The 27,665-nt window shown below is 44.9% G+C and overlaps 2 protein-coding genes across 5 annotated transcripts; both read right to left on the reverse strand.

Annotated features, from left to right (window-relative positions):
- Positions 1-633: 633 nt before the first annotated feature.
- Positions 634-27,665, reverse strand: LOC142812975 (uncharacterized). 3 transcript variants are annotated; one of them, XM_075891667.1, is made up of 2 exons: positions 27,296-27,665; positions 634-764 (listed from the first exon to the last, which is right to left on the reverse strand). In XM_075891667.1, the coding sequence occupies exons 1-2, from the start codon at positions 27,605-27,607 to the stop codon at positions 726-728; spliced, it is 351 nt and encodes a 116-aa protein (XP_075747782.1). In that variant the 5' UTR covers positions 27,608-27,665; the 3' UTR covers positions 634-725. The 3 variants fall into 3 exon arrangements, with proteins under 3 accessions (XP_075747782.1, XP_075747773.1, XP_075747779.1); XM_075891658.1 differs by lacking the exon at positions 634-764 and adding an exon at positions 22,994-23,378; XM_075891664.1 differs by lacking the exon at positions 634-764 and adding an exon at positions 22,995-23,348.
- On the reverse strand, positions 16,771-22,977 carry LOC142813328 (uncharacterized). 2 transcript variants are annotated; one of them, XR_012894683.1, is made up of 6 exons: positions 21,795-22,977; positions 21,490-21,665; positions 20,848-21,037; positions 20,679-20,783; positions 20,510-20,623; positions 16,771-20,213 (listed from the first exon to the last, which is right to left on the reverse strand). XR_012894683.1 is itself a non-coding variant. In XM_075891675.1 (4 exons), exons 1-4 carry the CDS (start codon positions 21,908-21,910, stop codon positions 20,460-20,462), a joined length of 561 nt encoding a protein of 186 aa, XP_075747790.1. In that variant the 5' UTR covers positions 21,911-22,977; the 3' UTR covers positions 20,304-20,459. The 2 variants fall into 2 exon arrangements, 1 of the variants encoding a protein (XP_075747790.1); XM_075891675.1 differs by lacking the exons at positions 16,771-20,213; positions 20,848-21,037 and having other exon boundaries at positions 20,304-20,623.

A 27,665-nucleotide genomic window follows, 5' to 3' on the forward strand; every position in this document is an offset into this window, starting at 1 on the left:
ACAGAAGCGTGACATCAATACGCCGGGAAGCAGCGTTCGGGATAGATTCTGTAGGAGCTCTGGCACCCTCAGCGGAACCAGCGGGCAAGGCCTCGTTGGCGTAGGCGTTGCAATATTGCTGCTGTTGCTGGGACTGTAGTCCCTGTTGAAGTTGTTGAATTTTATGGCGAAGAGTGGTGAGTGCCTTTGAGTCGGCCTGGCGGTGTGGTTAGTTCGTTTTCTAGGTCAGCAGATGTGTGATGCTGGGTCGACGAAGAACAGATACCAACACTAAAATATAACCATTTATTAACGCCGTACCAACACCAAGGCGCTTAAAAAAGCAGTCACAAAACAAAACTTGGCAGCTTGGGTTTCATAGGTAGTATTCACCTCCGAGCAACCCTGTGCTCCCGCAGCTTACGCTTCGGCTATCCTCACAGCACGCAGGAATCACGGTGAATGCACTACTTCAGGCCGCCATGACTAGGTTCATGTACACGCGTGTGTGCGTCTGCGTGATACCAAAGTGGCACCTTTTTTTGCGCCCACCATTCGTTATCACGTTTGATTTGGCCGCATTTGTGTGCAGCCATTGCACAAAATAGAAGGGTGAGGAAAGTAGAAATGGAAAACCGGTTGAGTTTTATTTCTTGCCGAATGTTATTCGTGGTCACGAGGCCGTGCGCTGCCGGTTAGGGAGAAGCATCGAGTCGAGTGATTCAGTCATCTTCATCAGGCTAATTTCAACAAGGCTCTGGAGTGAGTGCTTTAGATTGGTTACCCTGCAAATGGAAACTCAGTTGAGTTTAGATTCTCACAGCTTTGAGTAAATAAAATGCGAACAAAACACGAAAACAAAGAAATCACCATAACACAATAAACTTGGTCAAATTTCTTGCTCTGGCAAAGACGTCGTCGAAAAGCTTTGATTTGTGGGGTTTAACGTCCTAAAATCTATATGATTAGGAGAGACGCCTTTGTGGAGGGCTCCGGAAATTTTGACCACCTGGGTGTTTTTTAACGTGCACCCAAATCTGAGTACACAGGCCTACGACAATTTCGCCTCCATTGGAAATGCAGCCACCGCAGCCGGGATATGAACCCGCGATCTGGGGGTCTGCAGCCGAGTACCTTAGCCACTAGACCACCGCGGTGGGGCTCGTAGAAAAGCATAACACAGCGGAGTACTCAACGTTGGAATATTCATATTAATGCATGCGCGGTACACTGCAAGCTGAATTAAGACCTACACGCTTTTGTTTTTTTGGCTGAAGTGACCTGGCTTGCTTGCGTCAAAGCACAGGTGGCCTGTAACCTTAGTTAAGTGAATAATTTATTGCTCCAGATACTTTTCATTTGATTGATCAAAGCTGTTTCGTGTGCACTTCACTACAGTCTAATCTACCGCATGCAATGGTGTTTTCACATGCAAGTTCGTAAGTGCTGTTAAGCCCACCGCTTCAAGCAGATTCATAAAACATCGAACTGGTATCAAATAATGGGTGAACTTTAGTTTCACGCTTACAGACCAAATGTAACTTCAGATTATCTTACTTTTGCGCCCACAGCGATCCAGTTACCGCGGCTATTTAGCGAAGGTTCTTGCGCAAACCCACTAGTCAAACACCCACAGATTTCCTGGCTTTGATTCGTTCGTGCGTCACAAAACTTGTTGCATATGCCCCGAAGAGTTTTTTGTCACCTTCGTGATAAACTACTGCTAAAAGAAACAAGTCCGGTGTCGAACGCCGACTCCTCGCTGGTCAGAATGAGTGGGTAACGCACATTGCAGAGAGCCACTTAATTCTTGTATGGCTGTACAGCATCGGCGTCCAATTTCTTCGCGTACATGATCAAGCGAGTGGAGACCGTATTGCCTGTGGCTGCGGCAGCTTCACAAATTGTCGATCTCGTACATTCTAAATCTAAAGAAAAGATAACACAAGAGAAACGGGCCCGCAGTACTCAGGTGCTGGTGTACCACTGGCGCCAATATGGCGGCTTCAAAATGGTGGCCACGCGGTTGCAAGGGCCACTGGTGCATTTTTCGCTGCTGTGCCCACCAAACTGACGTCACGTGAATACTACCTATAGCCACCAGAGGTCACATAAGCCTCCGGTGAAACTTTGGTGGCACTGTCCCTTATCTTAAGCGCTTTGCAGCAAGTTACAGTGTCACTCCGGGCTATCCAGTGACGAGATGGAGGCTGCACAGGTTTGTGCGCAATGGTCACCACCGATACAACAGGAAATCTTATTTGATCATCCTCTGCAGTACATCTCAAACACCGCCCCTCCTCTCAGCAATATAAAAAAAGGTTTGTAGTTTCTGGCATGGGAAAAAGGCTTACCCTTAGGGTGAAAAAAAACATGTTCCCCTCGAAATATCGTTACATGCAATGTTCCTGTGTGTACTCTAAAAAAGAAACTCTTTGTGGCAGGAGCCACTTGCATTATTTTAACCCATTTTATTACGTCTTGCCCTTGGTCTCCCCCGTCTATTGTCCTAAACATAGGAACAGGGAAACTTGCATCGCATACAACTGTGTGCAGCTTTTTGCGTGTCACTGAAAATAGATTCTCGTTGTGAAATCTGAGAGACACAAAGCAGATACATACAATCACCTCCATCAAATACCCACTGACTACGTCATTATTGTGGTTATTATATCCAAGTGAAACACTTTTCAGCCTCAGTTTGCACACCATTTGCTGGAAAGCAACACTCACGTTACCGAAAGAAACATGTCTTAAATGCGAAGCATTTGTTAGTGAACTTTGGCAACGTCGAACGTATCTATCTATCTATCTATCTATCTATCTATCTATCTATCTATCTATCTATCTATCTATCTATCTATCTATCTATCTATCTATCTATCTATCTATCTATCTATCTATCTATCTATCTATCTATCTATCTATCTATCTATCTATCTATCTATCTATCTATCTATCTATCTATCTATCTATCTATCTATCTATCTATCTATCTATCTATCTATATATCTATCTATCTATCTATCTATCTATCTATCTATCTATCTATCTATCTATCTATCTATCTATCTATCTATCTATCTATTTATCTATCTATCTATCTATCTATCTATCTATCTATCTATCCGCTTACGACTTTTATCTCTGCTGGTCGTGTCGATATTAGTATCAATAACGAATTTTGTATGGCATAAAATTGCTGTATTACGAGAATGATGGAATATTTAAAACATGAAAATCATTATATGTATGTCATGAATGTCATGATTTCCTTTTTCTGGTCTTGCTGCTCTTGTGGCGCTTTCGTTCACAGGGCATGTTGCGAAAGAGGCATGGTATCAATTGTCTGCATGGTGAACCCAAGCGACAGACCCTAACATGAATTGATTGATATGTGGGGTTTAACATTCCAAAACCACCATATGATTATGAGAAACACCGTAGTGAAGGGCTCCGGAAATTTCGACCACCTGGGGTTCTTTAACGTGCACCCAAATCTGAGCTCACGGGCCTACAATTTCCGCCTACATCGAAAATGCAGTCGCCGCAGCCAGGATTCAACCCCGCGACCTGCGGGTCAGCAGCTGAGTACCTTAGCCACTAGACCGGCGGGGCGACCCTAATATGTGAATTATGACATGCGTGTCATGTAACAAACCGATTACATCCAATGCTCATGATGCAATCGGGGTTATTTCACTAGGCTTCAAGTATACCAATGTTTGTACGGGACATGAATGGATGACGAAGGTATGTGACTGGTGCAAGCATGACCCTTTTGCAAAAACAGCGTGATGACATTACGTTTTTTGGCACTGGTACACGCTGGAGACACTGGTACACGATTGTAATCACTGACACTTCGCTGGGCGCGCTGGGAAAAAGCTGTGTCGCACTGATAGGGGCGCTGAATGAACCGCTGTGATGGTGGTGCGCATTGCGAAGCACTGAAAGCGCTGGAATTTTCACTGGCAAGCGCTGGTGACTACTGGAGCACGCACTGTTTCTACCAGCGCAGCGTGCACGTATTGTAGCATGTGCCGTGATATGTGGTATGTTTCGGTGTCGTTGAATATAAAATGCTTGATTCGACGACACGGAGAGATGCTACCCTAGCAGATACCGAGAATACGTAATTCTTGCGGCGCACGTATGTATCAAAGCAATAATAATGCACCTTTTTCGCATATGCTCCCGCGCATACTGACCATACTGGCATCATCCGTGTATCGCTGTCAAAATTCTACATTGCAGTGTTTGTAAGCCTGGAGCTGTACGCCACTCCTAACAGAAACAGGAAATTGTTTTTTGCCACGAAGTTGACGAAATGTAAATGAGCTCTCTCGATTGCTTCGGAAGATTTCCCAGCGGAGGCGAGAAAAAAAAAAGCTGGCGTTCGATTCCGCCACACCGCATAAATGTATGTCTGGCCATGCTTATCCTTCTACTTACTTCAGCTAAGAGTTAGAAATGTTCCGAAGTTCAAATGCTGAATTTTCAACCATTCCAACTCACCACATCGAGAGCGGTCTTCCAAGATCCCGGCCCAGCGAGCATTGAACCTGTCGTGTCGGCCGCGTTGGTATATATGTTACCGGCGCTTCTTGCTTCGTGTACACACAACTTTAAAGTGTGAGAATAACTGTAAACTATAGTTTGGACATCCATGAATCCAAATCAACAATTTTTTCTTGTGTCGGTGTTTGCGCAAGGAGCGCTGACGATCGAACTTCGCGCTTTCAGCTACGCAGGCTGTCACCGAAAGCTGCCAGCCGCACTCAGCCGGTACTTCTCTTACCGATATGTAACAACACGCAATTTTCAGTTGGTAATTTAATACACCTTCGGGAACTGACTCCCTGACATACGTTTTCAGCGGATTGCATTGGTATTTCTATAGATGTTTTTTTTAATTATTGGTATTGATATACCTACATATATCTGTACAGCTGGCACGTCCGCTGTATACTGCCAGCGAAGGCCAGAAAAAGGGCTGTTGCTCGGCATCGCCACTCTATAAATACATTTCTGGCATTTATTTGCCTTCCACTTACTTCAGGTACAGTTTAAGTAACAGTCAGAAATGTTGCAAAGCTCAAATGCAGAAACTTCAAGCATCGCAACTCAGCTGCTTCGAGAGCAGCCTTACTCAGTGCCCCGTCCCAGTGAGGCCTATCTTGCCGACCGCGTCAAAGCACATGCAGCCGGCGCTTTTTACTTTGAGTAGGCACAATTCTAAAGTGTAAGAATGACTGTAAATTACTGTTTAAACATCCCTGAGCCTAAATTGACCATTTATCTGCGTGTGCGATGCCCGCAGAAGGAGCGGCGACGATCGATGTGTCACGCTTTAAGCCAACGTTACTAGAACCTTATTCTAGTAACGTTGCTTTAAGCAACGTAGGCTTTCACCGAATGCTTCCATCTGAGCGCAGGAGCCGGTACCTCTCTGACTCGTATGTAAGAACACGTAATTTTGAGTTGGTAATTTGGTACGCGTTAGTTAAATAATATACTGGCGTACTTCTTCGGTGGATTGCATTACTCATTTCTTCGGCGGTTTTTCAGTTGCAGGTATCGATAAAACTGCAATTATGTAATCTGGCACGCCGGATGTGTACTGCTACATCGTCGCTTGCGCGAAAAAAAAAAACTCAATATTCACTCGTGTGCGCGGATATTTAGAACAAGACATTTAAATCACCTGTACATGTTGACAAGTAGCAAGTGCGAGAACCAACTATCAAAAGAAAAAACTATCGGCAGCAACAGCTGACAATCTGTGGCTGCTCCTCCAGCCAATTTCAGATTTTTCAAAGTTAAGATGTGGATGCTTGAAAGAACTTTGCGCTCTTGCTAATATCCGTATGTCATTCGGTGCGCGTGAGCCATTCGTCACTCTCAAATCAAGACGCAATTGTTATTTGAAAAAGAATATCGTGTTAGCCTTGACTGTGCGACTTGTGAACATAAAGTTGAACAGCGCGTTCTTTGGATAAATAGTCATTTTACAACCTCACATGCATTCTTTGGCGTGACGTAGGGGCCTTTTAAAAGGCGTTAAAGGAGGATATGGCTGCCGCATTGCATGAGGTTTTTTCAGAGTCTTTAAATCGTGGAACTCTGCCTCCATCGTTTAATCAGATGCACACTGCGCTGATTCCTAAATGGAAAGAGTAACAAGTTTTACGCAAAGTGACAGGACACAAGCCAATCAGGCTAACAAACGTAGATTATAAGGTGTTTATGAAAGTTCTAGTTAGGAGGTTACAAGCAGTTATATACAAGTTGGTCGGGTCACATCAGACTTGCGGTATCAAGCATACGAGCATATTTACGAATATTCATGTTGCCAGGAGCATTTTGGAGTATTGTGACGCTGCGCTTCAAAAAGTAGCTATGTTGCAAATTGATCTAGCCAAGGCTTTCGACATGGTTCCACACAATATACTCTTCACGCTAGCTGAGTACGTTGGTCTTGGCGCGATCATATGTAAAGGTATTAGATTGGCATGCAAAAGTTCAACCACAAATTTAATTGTAAGTGGAGAACTCTCACAGCGCATACAAGTACTTTCCTCCGTGCGCCAGGGGTGTCCTTTAGGTACTTTGCTTTTCGCTCTATTTTTGGAGCCACTGTGTCAGAAAGTGATTCACCATGCAGGGATTAATGGTTTCAGGTTGCAGTCATGTGAAGTGCGTGTTTTGGCATACGCCGACGATATTGCCTTTGTTGCTGTTGATAGAGAGAATGTCACTTCGTTATTTGGAATCACTCAAAGATTTTGTGACACGAGTGGAAGTTTAATAAACAAAGAGAAAAGCATTGGTTTATGGCATGATAATTGGGACCTCACGCCCAATTCTTTTGGAAATATTCAGTGGCTCAAGACACCTAGTCGTTACCTAGGGGTACCATTGGACAGGTATCAAGACAGTGAAGCATTTTGGCTTGGTAAGGCTGAAGAACTGTGCGCGACCGTCGAAGGATGGGGCGGCCGTGGCTTATCAAGTTTTTCTCGGTCAGCTGTATGCAACGTGTTTGTGGCTGCTAAAATTATGTACCTTTTGCAAGTACTTAGTTGTACGCGTAAAAGCATTCACAAAGTCCACAGGATATTCGCCACGTTCACCTGGAGCTCTACATGGGAGCGAACATCTGGAACAAACTTGTTTCGGCGTGTTAAGCAAGGAGGGCTGTCTTTGTGCCATCTGTTTCTTAACCAAGTAATATCAGGTTTCCTGCTAATAAGAGACCAGAGAGACTCTTTTTTATGTTTTTTATTTCAAACAACGCTCTTAAATCACATGCCTGACTTGTTTGTATCTTCAGACAGGAGAGAACGGCATACCTTGTCACCGTTCTTGCGCGAAGTTGTGCTTTCATATTGTTTCTTAAGGGCAAGGTTTTCGATAGATTACCTAACTAGTGTGAAAAGAAAGCGCCTTATGAAAGACTTAATACAGAATGTTTTAGATGCGGAGCATCTTATACTCGCGCCTTGTAGTGCGCCGTCCGCGCCGTCCGCACCGCTTCTCGAACATTCGACAGCTGACGCGCGCGCATGCGCCGTCGCGCCGTCGCCCACTCTTCCACCATCTGTGCATCCCTTCCTCCTCTACACACCGCGCGTGCTTCACTCCTCCACCATCTGTGCACCCTTCCTCCTCTACACACCGCGTTCGACATCTACAATTCTCCTGATTCTCCAGTGGACGCGCATGTGGCGTCGCGCTTCGAGAACAATCAACAGCTGACAGTGCATGCGCCGTCGAGCTGTATATATACTCAAGGTCGGCGCTCGCTCGCTCGCTCAGTTGCCGCTCGTCGGTTGGTTTGTACGGCGCGTCGACGTCCAAGGTCGCGGTGAAATGAATTCCAACGAATCCACAAACACAATGATCGACGTCCCTTCGACCAGCGCCGCCCTTTCGCATACGTGTGTACGTGTGTACTCATTTAACACCCCCTCCTACAACCACGTTAACCAATTTAGCCATCGACCCAAGTAAGTCGCAATTTAACACCCCATTTCACAACCACGTTAACCAATTTAGCCATCGACCCAAGTAAGTCGCACTTTAACACCCCGTTAACCAATTATATGCTCCGCATCCTCCTCAGTGTTCCCCCGAGGGAAGCTGCGGGCAATTTTTTTTCCTGTGCCCCTGTACCATTCAAAGTATGAAAAATTATATGGTCATGACGTACTAAAGCGAGTGAAAAACATGTGTATACCACCAAATGTGAAAACCTTCTTTTTTAAACTTCGTACGAGAACCTTGCCAGTAAAGACGTGGCTTGAAGAGAGAGGGATGTTTGTACCATGGGGAAGCAGCTGTTTTCTGTGTAACAAACCTGAGACCAATGAACATATGTTTATTGATTGTAAGAACGCTATTTTCTTTTGGGACATTTTATAGGGGACTTTAAAAAAAGATTTACCTCTTACTTCATATGGAATTCGTTTTTTTTCCTTTGTGATAGTTCTGTGCAAAATTTGGATGTTATATTTTACTTGGTCTTCATTCGGTTTGGCGTAGTATGCTATCGTACAGACACTGTGATGTGAGAGTTCTATGTGTTAATGAGTGTTTCGTGGAAGCTGTTATAAAAGTGCGAGATGTGTATAAGACTACCGACTGTGTTGAAGATGTAATATCTTTGTTCGATGTGTTATCACGCATGAAACACGTGTGATAGTGATTGTCAAACTAGCTTGACCTGTTGTCAAGAAGGGAATAAAGAAAAAAAATTGGCGTGGCGTAGGTGCTAGCACACTCGGTTTGAAATCAGGAGCTGGCGAGTTCAAATACCGTCAGGAGACGTTTTTTTTTCGATTTCTATTTTTTTATTTTCAATGTGATTGCGTTCTATTTTTCTTATATATATATTTATTTATGACGAATGGGCACTCCTGTTTTAACCCCGTAAAGCCATTTTGCGCAGAGTACTGTGACGCTGCCACTCCAGCGTCCCAGTACCTGCACTGGGAGGCGCTGGTACCAGCGCCATACTGGGCCCATATCAGGCATGGCGCTGGACGCTGGTACCTAGTGGCACTGATTTTTGGAATAGGGGACAATCATGAAATGGGTGTCAAGTGACGACATGACTACATGCCACGCTCAAGATGTGCTCGCGGCCGCTTCACTAGCTTCACGGTATTACGTGACGCGAACGGACGATGATGGCAAATGACACGTCCAAACGTGATAATCATAAAATACTTGCCATGTAAAAAGATGACTACACGCAACCCTCATGTTACGCTTGCGGCCGTGTCGATAGCTTTAAATATACCAAATTTGGTATTACGGGATGTGAATAGATTACGAGGGTATGTGAGTGGTGCAAACATGGTAATCATGACACGCATGTCATGTAACAACATGGCTACATGCCACACTAATGATGCGCTCGCCGCTTTCTTGCTAGCTTCACATATACCGAACTTGGTATTACGGGACGTGAATGGATACTGAAGGTATGTGAATGGTGCAAACATGATAATCATGAGATGCGTATTATGTAACAACATGACATGCCACGGTCATGATGCGCTCGCCACCGTTTCTCTGCTTTACTTATACCGAATTTGGTATTACGGGACGTGAATGAAGGGCGAATGTAGGTGACTGGTGCAAACTTGATAATCAGAAGATGCGTGCCATGTAACAACATGACCACAAGCCACGCTCAAGATGCGCTCGCCACCGTTTCGCTAGCTTTACATATACCAAATTTGGTATTAACGTGAATGAATGACTAAGGTAAATCATACATCCAAACATAATTATCATGAGTCAAGAGTCCGACGGAATCCCGTCTGGCCGGGGACAAACATAGCGGAAAAAAAAACCTTGGTCGGCGTTTTTGTTTTTTTCCCTATAATTTTCATGATATTCGTGTCCCGTAAAACATGACTAAATGCTATGCTCATAGTGCACTCGTGGTCGTTTGGCTACCTTTACATGTACTAAGTTAGGTGTTACGTGATGCCACTGTTTGACGAAGGTATATGACTGGTGCAAACAGGATAATCTTAACCACCTTGTCCTCTAAGAGCATGACAACATACCACGCTCAGGATGCGCTCACCGCCATTTCGTAAGCTTCACATATACCAAATTCGGCACTACGTCACGTGAATGAATGACGAAGGTAAATGACATATCTAAACATCATAATCTTGGCATGTATGTATGTAAAGCATGACTACATGCTACGCTCATAGCGCGCTCGTGACCATTAACCTTAGCTACGCATATAGCACATTTGGTATGATGTGACGTGAATTGACGTCGAAGGTAAATAACACATCCAAACATGGTAATGATAACATGCGCGCCACGTAAAACATGACTTCATGCTACGCTCATAGCGTGCTCGTGGTCGTTTCACTAGTTTCATATATACCGAATTTCGTATTACGTGACGTGAATAGACGATGAAGGTAAATGACACGTCCAAACTTGACAATCATGACATAGAAGTCTAGTACGGCACAATTTACGTCCTCCGCCTGATAATATTGTGCTAACTTTAAGGTCACGTATCAGCCTTCCTCATTCGTGCTTCGCATATCACCGATTACCGCTGTAGGTGGAACCTACCAAAAAATTTAGTTGTCTTACGAAACAGTGTAGTAGTCCCAAACCGTTGTTTCATACAAAACTAAAGAGTTTGGTTGGTCTGCGTTCCTCTCATTGTTAGGCCCATACGAACCATTTTACACGTACAAGGTGTGTTATAAGTACTCAACCATATTATTATTATTTTTTCTAATCATGTATTTGAAGCAAGTGCGGTTGCTTTAGGATAATTTATACGCTTGTCGGCATGAGCGAACTTTTTCCCGTCCTCCTGATAGCGTCCGACGCTGGAACGCCACAGTTGTTTTGTTTGGTCATCAATTTTAGAATTTACCCTAATTCGCATGACAAGTTCTATAATATGAGGAAAGTGGACCTTAACCACATTATTTGGCAGTGCTCCAATCACTACAAAGCCCCGGGCCTTTGTAACAGCTGTGTGGTCCGGAGCATTGGGAGGCTTCCATGCGCAGCTACGACCCCGACCTTCAGGAAGTTATTCTGAGGTAGGGAGAGCTGGTAGGGGATCCTCCACACGTACTCGCAGCTTCTTTCCCTTAAGATGTGACAAATAAAGTTGTTTCCGCCTCTTTGTTGTTACAAAAGAATGACGGAGCGACTGCAGCAGCGAAACTGCATTAAATTTTGCCCGAAATTGTGTGACAGCCATGTGGAAATGAACCTAAAGGTTCAGACGGCTTTCAGTGATGGTGCTATAAACAGCACAATAATCAGTAACAGCTAATTGCAAGCTCAGGCTGTGGCGTTTATTTGATTGCTTGGTATTTGCGAGTTTTCCCGGTGAAGTTATAATGGCGTCTTTTACATAGAATTTATTCTACTTGGCGCGCAAAGAGCGCCCAAATGTTCCTTAGCGCATTCCCAGACATGAGATATCGACAGCATTTTGATGTGTTCAGAGAGCTCCTACGTCGCGCCTCAGGTGCACAGCGACGATGACTAGGCAACGATGATGTTGAAAATTTTAGCGTTGTCACCATGGTCTATACATGTGGTACCGTCTGGCGGCCACACCTCGCTGCCTGTCAACAGCTTCATGTGTTTTGTTTTGCTTGGTTTGTGCAGCGCGTCAATGTGTGTCCTGCGTTTTGACTTGTCATAACATGAGAATCATGACATGTATGCCATAAACGTCATGATTTAGATTTCGTGATCATGTAGCTTTTGCGGTGGCTTCGTTCACATGGCGTGTTGCAAAACTGGTATGGTATGGCATGATTGCATGGCAAACAGAAGCGACCGACCCTAACTTGAAAATAATGACGTGCGTGTCATTTAACAACAAGACTACATGCCACGCTTATGATGCGCTCGCGGCCGTTTCGCTAGCGTCACATATACCGAATTCGGTAGTATAGTACGTGAACGGATTACGAAGGTATGTAACTGGTGCACGATAATAATGAGATGCGTGCCATGTCAAACATAACGACATGCCAGATTCATGATGCGCTTGCGGCCATTTCGCTAGCTTCACATATGCTAAATTATGTATGACGTGGCGTCGATGCATGACGAAGGTATGTGACAAGTGTAAACATGAAAGTCTTGAGATGCGTGTCACGTGAGAAGATGACTACATAGATCTTGTGGTGGCTTCGTTCACATCGCATGTTGCAAAACTTGTATGCCACATAAGTCAAGGCTCCAATACATTTCGACGGGACATGGTGCGCGTGCTCGTCGCGTCATAAGAGCGCTGCCCCGCCAGGTGCCGGTCTAGCAATATACTCGCAGGCGTGTGCCGCGCTGCGTTGCTTTGACGCATGCGTGTTTCAGCGCGCCCAGTGCTCTCCATCACGAAAACAGGGACCCGCAGTGTTATCTGGGTAACTCATTCGCGCGAAATGCAGCATGTCACATTTCGCGGCGGTTGTGGGACCGCACCGATGGAGCTCTTCGCGCCGGTCGCACCTGGCGTCAGACTATAGAGTGCTCGCGTTTTGCTAACGTAGCGTCGCTGTGCGAAGCGTGCGCGGGTGTCAACGCTACATTGAAGTATATTGGGCACTTCGAGATTCGCTTACGGCCGTTTTGCTAGCTCCGCATATACTAAATTTGGTGTCACGTGACATCAATGCTGCATTTCTGATGAAGGCGGAAATGTTGTAGGCCCGTGTACTCAGATTTGGGTCCACGTTAAAGAACCCCAAGTGGTCAAAATTTCCAGTGCCCTCCACTACGGCGTCTCTCATAATCAAATGGTGGTTTTGGGACGTTAAACCCCACAAATCAATCAATCAATCAACGTGGCATCAATGGATGGCGAAAGCATATGACTAGTGCAAACATGATAGTGCTGACAAGCGTGTCAGTTAAAAAAATGACAACATACCATGCTCATAGTGTGCTCGCGGTCATTTCGCTAGCGCATCATGTACTAAATTTCGTATCACGTAACGTAAATAGATGGCGAAGGCAAACGATGCATCCAAACATGATAATCATGTCACGTAATTCGTGCACGGCATCATCTATTTCCGCCTCGTAACATTGTGCTGATTTTAGAGTAACATAACCATCCTCATTCATGCTTAACATATCAGCGATTCCCACTATTTATCTTATGCCGATTTTAGAGATTTATCATGGAGTCATGAGCTCGATTGTGCTTATTGGAAGTTATTATCTGGTGAACAAGTAGCATGCAATCAGCGTTTATATGTCTTAAGGCCACACTTTGTGCAGTGTTTCCCGGTGTTCTCTGGCGTCGCGTCTCTCGGCGTCGTAATATAAATGCTGCCAGGGAAAATGGCCTACCAGATGGAAAGCGCTAAGGCTACCTCAGCTTCATACCTTGCGATTGAAGTAGGGTGCCTCGATGCGCGTGGAGCGAGCATCGATACACTCTAGATAGAAGAGAATGAACAGGGCACCTCGCGCAACAGCGTGGTGTCCGTCAGTAGACGAACAAGAAATATTTTTAAATGAAGCTTTTGTATTTAATTTGCTTTTCAGTGGCGAAGCTCCTTATAGCAGCAACCGTTCGTCCCTCGTAGCCGTAGTAGTAGCGTGTAACAAGTATAACATTTTGATCTCGAAGGTGGTGCCGGTGAGAGATTTTTTCTGTGCGTTGTTGAACAATGACGATAGGGCTCAATGCACATACCAATGGCTGCTAAGAGGGAATGATAGAAAAGGGAATTCGGCTTTTTGTTAACGCGCACGCTGCGAATTTTTTATTGTTCAACAACACACAGAAAACAAGAAAGGGTTGCTACGTTATACTCGATGGACGTAACCTCCTAGGTTTTAGAAAGGTATAGCGAGCGTTGAACCGCAGTGCCATGAATACAGTGAACTAGTATATACCATGAACTCGAGGTGGTTAAAGGTGGGAAGTAGACACGGAACGCAAGCCCTAAGAAAGTGTGCGTGTGCCTCCTCTCGTTCAGTCCTCGGAATGTCCACTGGATGGCCGTGCTTCTATATGAGGAATATATGATGAAAATATGTGAGCTGGTGGTACCTGGAGTGTTGAATAGGTGGACGAACGGACACACAGACAGATGCATGGACGGACGCACAGATCACTGCACGGACGGATGGACGCATGAACGGACGCAGGAGCGGATGCATGGACGAAAGCAGGGACGGACGCACTGATGAACGTGCGGACGCACGAACAGACGCACGAACGAATGGGCGAACGGACGCACGGAAGGCCACACAGACGCACGCATGCATGGACGGAAGCAAGAACGAATGGTCGGACGGATGCTTCGCCCCACTATCCATCATTCACTCCATGGATATGTTGCCATTTTTTATAGTGAGGGAAAAAAGTACAGTGCTGTCTAAAGGCTAATTTTCTTCCTTTTCCTTGTAGCGAGAACTATTCAGATTAAGAAAAACAACTAACTTGCAAAATTTTGACCTCTGAGCTTGGATGTTGTACATGTTTCAGACCCCGTATTTGGTCAATGCACATTGCCTGCTAATCCTACTGGTGTCGCTCTGAAACCGTTTGTAGAAACACCAAGTGCTTGCAATGCTTCTGTGGAACAAGCTAAGCCAAATGCGAGCATAATTTCAGAACCTGCGGGTCACACAAAGCACGTCAAGGGCTCACTGGATCCAAGCTGGGTGGCAGCCATTTCGGCCACAGCGACGATGCTATTACGCAGGTGAAGTCATTGCCAGTCATGCGCTGATTAGTTCTCTATCCATCGAACAGCTTCATGTGTCGACGCCAACGCTGGATTGTCTGAATCGTTCATAAGTGAACGTTTCGGCCACCGTCACAGGTTGCGTGAACGCGGAGGGACGCCAGCGTACGAAACCTTAGGGAAACGCCGACAAAGCGCTGCATATTGTTGGGCCTTTAGAAGCCAGCGGGGCTCAAGCGTGCGTATCCAGCTGCCTCGTCTCTGCTCGGTGCAGAATCGATTTCAGATTCCCGGTTGAGAAGAAGAACAAACTCAAAATGATTCCCCACGCCGCGAATCGCCGCAATAGGTGACCAGTAAAAGAGCGACGGATTGTGGGATGCACCCTCTGCTACCGGCTTCCGGTTTGAGAAGTGTACACGATGATGAACCGCTCGCCGCAAGCGTCCGATTATTTGGGATTCGTGTGAAAGGTTGCCCGTTTAACTTCGTCCTGATAAACCATGGTCCGTTGTCAAGCCGTTGGCTGCTCCAACTCGAGCGTGAAAGGCAAACGCATGAATCGATTGGCACAAAACGAACAAAGAAAAATGAGGTGGGCCGCGGCTGTGAAGAGAGCCACGGCGACAGGTTGCCTTTGAGTATGCACGGAACGTTAAATCCAGAGTGTACGAAAAGAATTTTATCACAAATACATGCATAAACCGCACTAAAAAAGCTTAAGTACAAATTTGCTGTGAATATTACATCAGGAAATAAATTGGCGCGCAGGCGCACCTAGCAAAGATATTGTCACGTAAGAGCGAGGGTAGCCCGAAGACAGGAGACCGGGAGGTTAGTAGAAATAGAAGGAGATCCGTTTATTTGGCGTACTTGCGCCCACTAAAGTAACAACAGACACACCGGCTTAGCGGGAGGCGAACAGCGTGCTCGACTGCCGTCGGGTAACAGAAAATGTCCCACTGGAACGCGAGGCGCGTTCGACGGCCGTCGGGTAACAGAAATGTTCCACTGGAACGCAAGGCGCGTTCGACGGCCGTCGGGTAACATAAATGTCCCACTGAACGCAAGGCGCGTTCACCATCTGAGATACAGTCGCCGTAGCGTCTGGTGCTATCTTGTTATCAACGAATGGTCGACGTGCGGGCCATGATATTCGCAGATGAGTCGCGGTATCGGCATGCGCAACACTATCCGCAATACACCTCGCGGCATTGCTCCCCTCCTCAACGTAAGCATCGACCCGATGCTTTGTTTAAAATAAAACCAAAACAAAAGGGCAGCCTCTGCGGAAGTAAATGGCAAATAAGCACGAATCACGCACACATAAACAAAACAAGAGATGCAAACAGGGAGCCTCCTTTAGCGCGCATGATAGGGCTTCAAACGGGCGACGTGTACCACTTCTTGTCGTGCGCGGCATCGTTGGGATGAGCTAGCCCCATCAGGGACCACTTCATAGTCCACTTCACGCACTTGACGGATGACTTTGTATGGGCCGAAATAACGGCGCATGAGTTTTTCGCTTAATCCTCGGCGGCGAACGGGCGTCCAATCCCAGACTTTGTCTCCTGGCCTGTATGTTAAATCGCGTCCGCAGGTTGTAGCGTCTTGCGTCGTTTCGCTGTTGGTCTTTTATGCGCAGACCATAGAGAAATAAAGGTTAAGAGTGGACACTCCCGTAGACCCCAGCGGCCCAATCGACCCTAGCACACCTAGTGGTTGGTGAGAGCAAGTGGCGTGCGCTTCCTGTTTCGGTTTCACTGGCGCAAATTTTGAATTACTTTGCATAACCGACGTTTGGCTATGACGAAAGTTCATGATTTCAGACCACTATTCATCGCCCAAATGGATAGTTTTTGTAGGTCGTTTTGATTTAGCGATTCCCTGTTTTGTTTTGTTCAGTGGTTCGTGCGAATCGGTCGTGACGCAATTTTTATTTGGATTAGGTTATAATAAAGAGAGATGCAGGTAATGATAATTCACTACGGTTTTATTCATCGCGCTTGTGTTTTTCTTTTGGAACGAGTGATGAATGTATATATCAGTCAAAGAGACAGAGTATCCGTAATGTTTTATTCAAAGGCAAGGTAGAGTCTGAGAATATAAAAAGCACAATATTACAAAGGTAGACAACAAATGCATCTCGCCTTACAAAGAAATTATAACAAATACAGAGAGAACACAGACAACGCACACATCGCTAGAGTTGGCAGAAGCCGAGAAGCTGATGAAGTATGACACACCGGGCCAGTGGGTAAGTAAGGATCTATGGCAAAAACACAGCGCACAATGCTGATGAAGAAGGAAGAAGTGACATATACACAGCAATGAAGTCGCGATTCACGCCTGGGGTTACCCGAAATAATGCATATAAAAAAAGAGCACACAGAAACCACACGACACAATATAGCAGAAAGGCAAAGGTGCAGTGTGCTGGCTGTGCTTAAGAACAGCTAGTCCAAAATGAAAAAAAGCAGACTGGATGCCTGCTTGTCCTCAGAAAGGTAGGGCTTTGCAGCTTGCTCACTACGTGAAAGACAAGCTTTATGCTACAACACTGGCAGGTCTTGCGGCTCTTCTTATGCGTTGCCTTCATCAAAAACTTAAGATCCCAAGCGATTTGCGTCTGGGTGTTGCTGTGACGCTTGCGAGCTAAAATATGTTGTAGTCATCACTTATCAAGAATTGTGGACTTTAATTGGTGCTACGAGAGCGGTATTACAGGGCTAATAAATAGCAGAAGGAAACCACTTTGGCTCATTATTTTTTACAAAGGCTCTACATCGTACGTTATCACTCACAAGCTATATAAAAATAAAATGGCAGCGTCCGCAGCCCCATCAAACGCTACAAGTTTGAGTATTCTTTTGAAAATTTTGATGGGAGAGATGAGGAGGTTGATGAGAAGCTAAAATACGAAAAGCGTGATAACGTGAACCGTGGCCACTTCATACTGTGTTCCTTACCCGCTAGAAGACATTTCAACAAGCGGTTTTGTTATCGATATATTACTTGAGCTGGAGAGATAAAGCATACACAGTGACCAAGCGAGCCACAGTAAAGTGTACAGTTGGCCCGCATTTGCTACAAAAATAAAGACAGGATACCCAACATTCTTTTTAAGGTTATGCAAATCACTTCGAGCGAATACACAGTGTCCCTACTCCTCATAGCGGGTAACCTAAACAATGTATGCAATGAAAGAGTGGCTAGTCCAGTTGAGCTGAATATAAGCATATAAGACCATAATGAAGTCTGCTGTAACGAAGTAATAACATAACAAAGCTATTGCAGGATTCGGCTCAACTCGAATACTTTAGTGTAAACCTGCCGCTAATTGCTAACCTTTGAACTTGTCAAGCTGTATGCCTGAGATTGAAGACTGGAACCTAACCCTATCTAAGTTTCGGTTCACAAAACGCACATGTCAACATAAACGAACCCGGCAAAACATTTTCAGAAACTTCGCGCGACACCCAGCAGAGCAGAAATGAAAATCGCCAACACTTGACAGATGGTGATACGAAACATCGCACACTTTCAGGTGATGTGCAGTGGCCTCAATTATGGCAAGAAAGTGAGATTCAAGTTGTTGTACGTATGCAAAAGCTGCTTCTGATGGCACAGTGAGATTCCCAAAAAGTTTGCTGGGGACGTGGTATGCTTTGAGCATTGTGAAATACTGGTGGGTACCCTTAAGCGTCTCACTGTCGTCTTTCAGTAACTGTGGGCAACTGCAACCGTCACATGCATTCCGAAGGAAGTGTTTGTCGAGAAAACCAGCTACATAATATGCAGCGGAGTCATCGATAATATGGGAGTGAAGGTTTGTCGCAAGTTCAGAGAGATCGTCTAGAGCAGGAAAGTCGTCAGGCTGTGGCTGTGCACACTCCTCATTATCCACAAGAGACGCACTGGTGAGGGAGAATGGCGAGAGCTGCTCCTGGAGGAGGTTTCATTCATCATCCTCGACATTTCCGTATTCTGACAGCTTGAAGAGTTTTCTAATGCAGATGTGCTTCAGGCCACAAATAAATTGTGCTACATTGGGGTTGGTGTTGCAACCCTGTTTTTGCCTAATGTGGCCAAATCTGTTCTCCAGAGGATCCTGTTGAAGCCTGCGTGTTAACAGGTATTCAAAATTGTAATTTTTGGAGAGGTCGTCCCATAGTTAACAAATTGCCTGAATTGTAATTTGCCAACCTACGATGGTTTGTGGTTGACGTCTGCCAACAAACTGCCATGATGCAATCCAGGGAAGCTGGCCTCGGAGGAAGTCAATCAGCTCTGAATCATTTTTCATGATTGCATGCCGCAGCTTTTGCGAAGTTCGTTTTTTACTCGAGCTGTTCCAGGCATCGAAAATCCTGTCCATACGATGAAAAAATTGAGCTGTAGTGATGGCCGAGGCAGGCAGCACCTTCGCATACACCAATGACGTGATAGCAATCGAAACTGATGCACTGAGGACCTGAGTTGCTCTGCTGACCTTCATATTAGAAAAAGGTTTCTGATGAACGTGCCGTTCAGTCAACTTTGGAGCCAATCGCAACCGTAACTCATGTGAGGATTGGTAAAGGCTTACAATGTGCGACCAGTTAACGAAGTCATCCCCAATGTATACCTTGTGTGCTTGGACATTATTGCGTGTTGTTTTAATTAAATGCGGAACATCAAAAATGTAATGTACCCGCTCACCATTAACTTCAAAAAAAAGCTTTGCTACAGTCACTCTTAGTTGGTTAGCGAGACTTACATTTGAACTGCCCTGGTCACAAATGACTGCTTTCACTGCAATATTAATGCTCCTAAGCTCCAAAATGAGTGACACCAGCAAGTTATGCATAACAGATGATGGTGTTGATGTGTGCCCTATAGTAAAAGCAACCGGTTGAACCCACTTTCTCGAAACGCCAACAAGAAGAAAAACCAGTGCTCGATCAGCGATGGTTGAAGTGCGATGAGTGCCATCATCTGTAAAACCCTGGACAACGTCTCTTGCAGCATCATAGTACAAATTCTTTTTGAGTGCTATTTCGTCGAAAACTAAAGCGCACACTCGGTCCCGTTCATTCCAAGCTTGAGTATTTGTTGCAATTAAAGAAAGAATTCCTAGAATTATGCCTGGAGTCATCTTTACATTAGCTAGCCACCTCCTTAATGAACGCCGGGAGGGCAAAGAAAAATATGGAGCCAGAAATCGGTATGCTCGCGGACCTCGGAAGTTTAAGTGAAGAGGAAATTTCTTGAACCACACGGGAAACCGCTTGCCCTTGCGTTTGGGCCTCAAGCGAACATGTGCAGAAAGAAGTTTAAAAACCTCCTCGGTGACGTGCGGTCGGATAACTTCAAGGGCCTTTGAAGTCGATAACGGTGCTTGGTGAGGCTGTCTCCGCAGTCTTTTGATAGTTTTCCGCTGTGCTGCTACTTTGGCTTGCAGATGTTTATTGGTTTGCTTGTACTTCATTGATGGAGACATTGTCGCTGGCACACAGGAACGCACTGCAATAAACAAAAAAATGGATGTAAAAGCGAAGAACAACTAATCCCATACGAGCACTTTCCTCGCTCTTTCAGACCCAAGGTGCACAACTTTGTGTGGTGCAAAGTTTTCGATTCCACTACCTAAAAACAAACCATTCACAATGTTGACAATGCACAAAAAAAATAAAAATCACTGAGAGCCCACCCTTACATTTTGTAAGTGCACACGTAGTGTCCTTTTGAGGATAGTTTCCTCAGAATGTCCTAAACATAAAATAGCACATTAAAAACAGCTGCAATAAAAGCATAGTCACCATTTTCTCTAGGGCACTCAGGCGTGGAGCTGTTGGCGGAGACGTCTTCTGGAGGGTTTTGTGAAGCTTGTTCAGTGCCTCGGACAGTGCTGTCGGAACAATCTTGCGAGCGGCCTGCGGAAGTCTCTATATCAATCCACTCTGGTGTTGAAGCGAACATACAACTTACCGGTCACACAAGTTCCTTTTGTGACAGCTGAATGACTGGTTAAGGTTTTCTCCGGCAAGACGAAGTTAGGGGAAATTCTTTCGTCAGCTACAAGGGAGCTGCCACCTGCAGAGGTTTGGTCAACAGTCAATTTCGGTAAAAAAAAAAGAAATCGCGACACTGAACGCACCCTGTTCATCGGGGCACCTCAATGTGTGGAGCCGCTTTTTAAAGCCTCTACCGCAGGTCCTGAAGAAATTAAATTACGACAATGTATCAGTAAGAGGCTTAAAATAACACAAACTGAAGCTCATCTGCACCTTGCAGTGCAGGTTCTGCAGCCATGTCACAGTCACTACTTGAAGCGACGCTCAGAGAACCTGCATATATGTGCAGTTGGTACAAGTTACAAAGCTTGTAGCATGGGGAAACTTAAACAGCTCTTTCAAACGCATAAATTGGTCGAACGCGGAAGAGAAGGTACCAACTAGAAAACAAGTAATTGGTGATTTTTGGAATTATCAACAGTGGCAGCTTTCACTCATAAAAGGTATACGTACATGTGCACTCAGGCTTGAAGATAACGTGAAATAGCCCTTTAAAGTCTTTTAAAACAAGTTGCGTAGGTCAAGAGCATCAAAAAACGACAGAAATGTAAAGCTGCTGTTAGGAAGGTAATAGCCCACAATTCACAAAATTTAAGACTTTCCAAGTGTTACTTCTATAGTGAGGCTTCTCCATCGGCTACAAAGATCTTCATGGTTAACTGTCGCCACTGATTCAATACAAGTGGCTGCTAATGCACATATTTGAGTTTCAGTCAATCACTTACATGGTGCAGCTGGTTTCACACTGGGAACAGCCATTCTTGTAAGCCTTGTGTGCCCAGGGTCCATGAAACTTAGAGCAGTAAAATGGTCGCTACAAACCCTGTACGTTGCGTACAATAGGCTGGCCGGCTTACTAAGGAAATCATCGCGTCCAGCATACTGCATCCATGCTTTCATCCTGCATTGGCAATGAACTATCAGCTGAAAGGGGAAGTGCTTGAATAGTGATTTTTTATTGTTACCCTCACTGAGCAAGTACGAACAATAAGCCTAAAGACATGCAAACCATACAAAAGCTTTAACACACCTGCCGTACCGTGGTATGCGGAAGAAACTCGTCCCAGGCTTCTTATGGGTTCTGCCATTGTTGAAGCACCACGATACACAGCAGTAGCTGCCGTAGCTTGGACCGCCGGACGGCATGGCGTCAGCGCGGTCTGAAAATGTTAGTAAGTGGATGCTTCGCAGTCAAATTACGAAAAAGATATGTGCACGTCATAAGTGTACCAACCCCTTTGAATGATTAGCTAATCGATGCACAATACAAAACCAGTGATACATCTCTGACCCATAAAACTCTGACTTGCAAAGATATACGTCAAGACCACGTACAAAGATCTTCAGAAGTTTCCAGGCCGCTATTCCTTGTAATGCAATGGTATCGCGGCCTGGGAACTTAAGAACACCTTCGTACGTACGCAGTATCAGCAGTATCTTAGGAAGAAAAATCGTAGTTGAAATTTATGCGGTAAAATCATAATGGAAACGTCAAAAAAGTTTGTGAGCAGCTTGCACTAGTGGCACAAGGCTAGCGAAAAAACGAAGATGATGGCCACTTGGCTAGTCCAAATTTGCCTCCGGCACACCAAGAATTATTCGTGTTCCGAGCCTTCGGGAAACGCGTCGTGAAGCATGCGAGGTCCAGAGAATGCTTCTCAATATTTTGCACCGAGCCTATGACCTAGCGTCCCAGCTACGCTCAGCGCACAGACGCTCGCGTCCGTGGCAGACGCAGCACGCGTCGCCTCGGCTTGACGCCGTGCCGCCTTTGCTATACTGCATACGTTGCACAATGTTCGCGTCTAGCCGCCGCATAGAGCCACAAACTTTCTTTTTAGCGAACCTCCCAGTCCTTACAAGCTTCAGAAAAAGGTTACAACTGCGTGAATGAGACGTCACGTAAGAAACAAACTCGCACACTCGAAGCGCAACGTGTGTGTGTGCATCTTTCTATGTTTGTTGCATGGTGTCTTATTCGCGCAAGTGTAACCGTTTTCTGAAAAAATGACCCAACAAGACCAACAACATGTCATTCAACAAGCTTCACTTGAAAACGTGCCTCACCTGTTATCTCACGCACGAAAACGCCGACGCAGCCGACGTTGACGAAAGCGACGAAAGCTTCTCGCTGTCAGTCATGCATGGGCTTGTCGCTGGGTAGATGGTGTTTATGACAGTACGGCTGAAGAAAAATAATCGCGTAAGGTGTGTTGAATAAAGTGTTTTTATGTATAAAGAACATACCAAATTTGGGCGTATAATTATTATTTTGTAAAAACAATTCTGTTGCATTGATTATAACTGTTTTTTTTTGCGCTTGCGCCCTCTGACGTTTGGTGAGAGCACTAGTTCGTTACGTAGTCATGACGCACTTCCTGAGGCCAGGTTTCGCGGAGTGTCCGCTCTTGTCTTCTTGTTTCTCTATGCGCAGACGAGCAAGCTGCCGAGCTTCTTCTGCGCGCTGAAGGTAGGCGGCCACGTCTAGGTTGTTTTCGTCGGTGACATTAGGCAGCATGGCTTCCAGGGTAGTAACGGCATCCCTCCCATGGACGAGATTAAATGGTGTCATTTCAGTGGTCTCCTGCACCGCGGTGTTGTAGGCGATTACCACCTAAGGCAGAATTTATTTATTTATTTATTAATTAATTTATTTATTCAGTTACCCTCAAGGCCCGAGGGCATTACAGAGGGGAGTGGGTACATACATACATGTACAGCATACAAAGCAAAATACAACGACAGAAAAATTGTAATCGTCGCTTGCTACAGGGTTGAACTGAGGCTACGTACAAATAAAATTAGTGACGGCAATTTTAAATAAAGCAGCATCTTTTATACCAACAATATCACAAGGAAGATGATTCCAGCATACGGATGTTTTTGGCACAAATGAATTATGAAAACACTTGGTGTGCGCTAAAGGAAGTCCTACTTTATGGCGACGATCAATGCGAGTGGAAACGTAAGTTGGTTGGGCCAATAATCTGCTTCTGAGTAACGGATTGGTGAAGTAAATTTTACGGAATATACACAGCCGAGACACTTTCCTGCGAAGAGACAGTAGGGGTAATGCTAGTGTAGTTTTATTTGATGTGACGCTCGAGGTGCGATGGTAATTTGAAAGGATGAAGCGCGCTGCCCGATTCTGCACTCGTTCTAATTCATAGATAAGCGAGTCATGACCAGGGTCCCCAACAGATGCTGCATATTCTAATCTGCTACGTACCAATACTTTGTAGAGTAAGAGTTTCAAGGAAACGGGTGCCTGATTAAAATTTCTTCGAAGGTTCACAACGTGCTATTAGCTTTACCTGCAATATATTCAATGTGTGTCTTCCAAGACAATGTAGAAGTTATGTGAATACCTAGATACTTATAAGAATTTACTAATTCGAGAAGAACCTTATTAATATGATACGACCTGATACTAGTGCTGTGTCGGTTAACATGCATGTACTTGCATTTGTTAACGTTTAACGCCATGCCCCAAGTCTCACACCATTCCTGAACCCGATCCATATTAGCCTGCAAATCTAGAACGTCTGAATGTCCCTTAATTGCCCGATGAATTACGCAGTCATCTGCGAAAAGACTCACTGAAGAAGTAATGTTTAGAAGCAAATCATTTATATAGAACAGAAAGAGCAATGGTCCCAACATGGAGCCCTGTGGGACCCCAGAGCCAACCGGGACCCTGGGCGAATCAAAGTTATTAACAGTTACAAATTGGGAACGGTCACTGAAAAAAGCAATCACCCATGCGAGGACGTTATCATCTATATTGAGGCTCCGTAATTTTAAAATGAGTAAATCATGAGGTACTTTGTCCAACGCTTTTGAGAAATCTAAAAAGATACAGTCAATAGGTGTGCCGTTGTCGAGAATAGAATGCAAATCATGTATAAAACATATTAGTTGCGTTTCACAGGAAAAGTTTTTACGAAATCTATGCTGCGAATCAGTAAAGAAAGAATTGCTCTCTAAAAATTTTACAAGGTGCGAATAAATACGTGTTCCATTATTTTGCATGGTATCGAAGTGATTGATACTGGTCTGTAATTTTCCGGGCAAAGTTTATCACCTGACTTAAAGAATGGAATAATTCTTCCCACACTCCAATCATCCAAAAGGCAGCCCACTTCCAGAGATTGCTCAAATAGTTTTGTTAAGATTATGGTGCTGTAGACTTTAGGGTTGATTAAAAACTTGGAAGTAATGTTGTCAATTCCGGCGGAAGACGAGACTTTAAGATTTTCTATTATTTTTTGTACACCCGCTGTGTCAAAACGAATTGCTTCCATTGGGAGATAACCACTAGCTTGACAAACAGGGTTTGAACCTTTGTTGAGGAGACCTGACACTGCCGCCGCGAAGGTGTCGCAGAGAATAACAGCGCAATCATCTTTATGGGTTACCCCGTCCGAAGTTGTAAGTGTTATTTCATGAGTATCTTTTTTATTCACCACCCTCCAAAATTGTCTCGGGTTGTTGACTAACATATTGGGGAGTGTGTTATTAAAATAGGTTTCCTTTGCTGCTTTTGTGGCCCTCCTATATTCCCCATTAGCAACGTAGTAAGAATCCCATCTGGCCTGCGAGTTAGAAACTTTAGCGGACCGAAACAGCCTTTTTTTTTCTTATTAGCCAACCTTTTCAAAGATTGGCTATACCAGGGAGCATGCTTATTGGTGGTGACTAGCCTCAGGGGAACAAACGCTTCAGTCAGGTATGCTACTTTTTCTTTGAACAAAATCCAGTTCGAATTGACAGAACGAGCTTCGAATTCATCAAGATAGCTGTCCAGAAATAAACAAAGTTCTCTATTGATGGCATCAAAATCGGCAGCAGCGTAATCTCTAATGTGCTTAGTATAATTTTCATGGTGAGGAACGCAAACATCCATAGTGGAATGGAGCAAAGAATGATCACTTAATTGAGGCAAACAAAGTGGAGACATGAACAGGTCAGGCACGTTGGTTAACACGAGATCTAAAACGCTCGAAGTAGTAGGTGTAATGCGAGTTGGTTGGGTGACAATTTGCGTAAAGATGAAATCAGAACAAAAGCTCAAAAAATTATAACTGTCAGTAGAGAACGGACTTAACTGAGGTACATCACTGGACCAAAATATATTTGGGTAGTTGACAAAGCTCGGATCGCAGGACGGTAGCAGATACCCAAGATAATATTTTTATAACATGTGCAAATTTCAACAAATATGATCTCTAAATTGGTTACAACAGGCACAAAAGACGAAGAAATATGATCCGCTACAGCAACAAGTACACCACCACCGCATCTATCACCTCTATCACGACGATACACATTGAAACGCTTTGTGGAATCAAACAATTCACTGCTGTTAATTTTTGAAGTAAGCCACGTTTCAGTTAACAATACAACATCAGCGTCACATGAGTCGACTGCCGCATTTAGTTCATCGCGTTTCGATAAGACACTCCTGATGTTCGTGAAAAGAAAAGAAAGCGAATTTTTTGGGCACCGCCCCCCACCCCTCGCGTGTCGCTACTGCGGCGAGTTTGCAGCTGATAACGGTGCCCTGGATACTGAGGGTTCGCCTGAAAGCTGCCGATTAACGAATTCCCCAGAGGCGCCACCAAGTTCGTACACACTGTCGTCAGAAAAATTGTAACTGTAACGTTTATCACCTATGTGCAAGTTATTGTACCGAAGCTTGAAAGAAACGTCCCGTTGTTTGGCGAATTCTACAAGCTTCTTTCGCGCCTGCCGCGTTTGAAGGGAATAATCCTCACTTACAGTGATGCCATTCTTTTTTAATTTTCCGCTGAGCGATAGTAATTCCTGCTTTACCTTAAAAGATGCAAACTTAGCAATAACTGGTCTATTTTGGTTGGGCCTGTACGTTCATAGCCCGTGTACTCGCTCAAGAGCTTCGCTCGGCACTGGTGACTTAAAAACGGTACTGATCTTTTTAACCAGTTTTTCTTCAGTTTGGTTCCATTTCTCCTGCGGACAGTCTGTCAAACCGTAAAACAAGAGGTTACTGCGTCTCATTCTATCCTCAAGCTGAGAATGTTCATCGTGTAACCTAGCGTTTTCTCTGCTCAGATGGTCGGTTAGCTGCTTTAGCTGCAAAAGTTCATCCCCGACCTCGGCGTTGTCACACGCTTTTGCTTCGACAGCGGCGAGCCTACGGTCGATGTCGTTAACTTTGCGCTCGATTGCTTCCTGGTTGTTTTTAATTTCATTCACGCTAGATATTAACTTAACTTGGTCCTGTTCCATTTTTTCGGTTCGAGAGTTCACGCTCTGCAGAAGAGCAAACATGTTACTAAATTTTGGCTCATGAGCCCTGTTCGATACGTCAGACTCAGGAACATTTTTATTGGGCCCTGGGTTTTCTTCAACGTCGCCAGATAGCAAAACAAGCCTAGATATAACGTCTACACATTCACTTAACAGTGACACCAAGACTCCCGGGCGTGGGATTAGCATCAAGCACACATTGTTGGACTTCTTTGCATATAAAGGAGTATTGTTACTAACCTGTGCGAACAAGCGAGCAAGGTTACGGTGCCGCATTTCTGCGCTGTTCCCACGCCCACTGGAGAGGCCAGGTTCGTGCCATCCGTTTTTATCCTGGGCTTGCGATGACGTCACGACCGATGAAGTGGCCGCCTGGCTCGGGAAGATGTTGCAGGGGTGTTTCCGGCCAAATCCTGGACTGGCCGAAAACTGGTCGCTATCAGGCAGAAGCACTGTCCGTGGCTCATGCCCAGCAGTCGGGGATAGCCACGAGCAGAAGTGAAGAAGTGAAGCAACCTGTGTGAACAAGCGAGCAAGGTTACGGTGCCGCATTTCTGCGCTGTTCCCACGCCCACTGGAGAGGCTAGGTTCGTGCCATTCGTTTTTATCC

This window comes from Rhipicephalus microplus, chromosome 1 (assembly GCF_043290135.1).
Source record: "Rhipicephalus microplus isolate Deutch F79 chromosome 1, USDA_Rmic, whole genome shotgun sequence".
In the NCBI taxonomy this organism is placed as follows: Eukaryota; Metazoa; Arthropoda; class Arachnida; order Ixodida; family Ixodidae; genus Rhipicephalus; species Rhipicephalus microplus.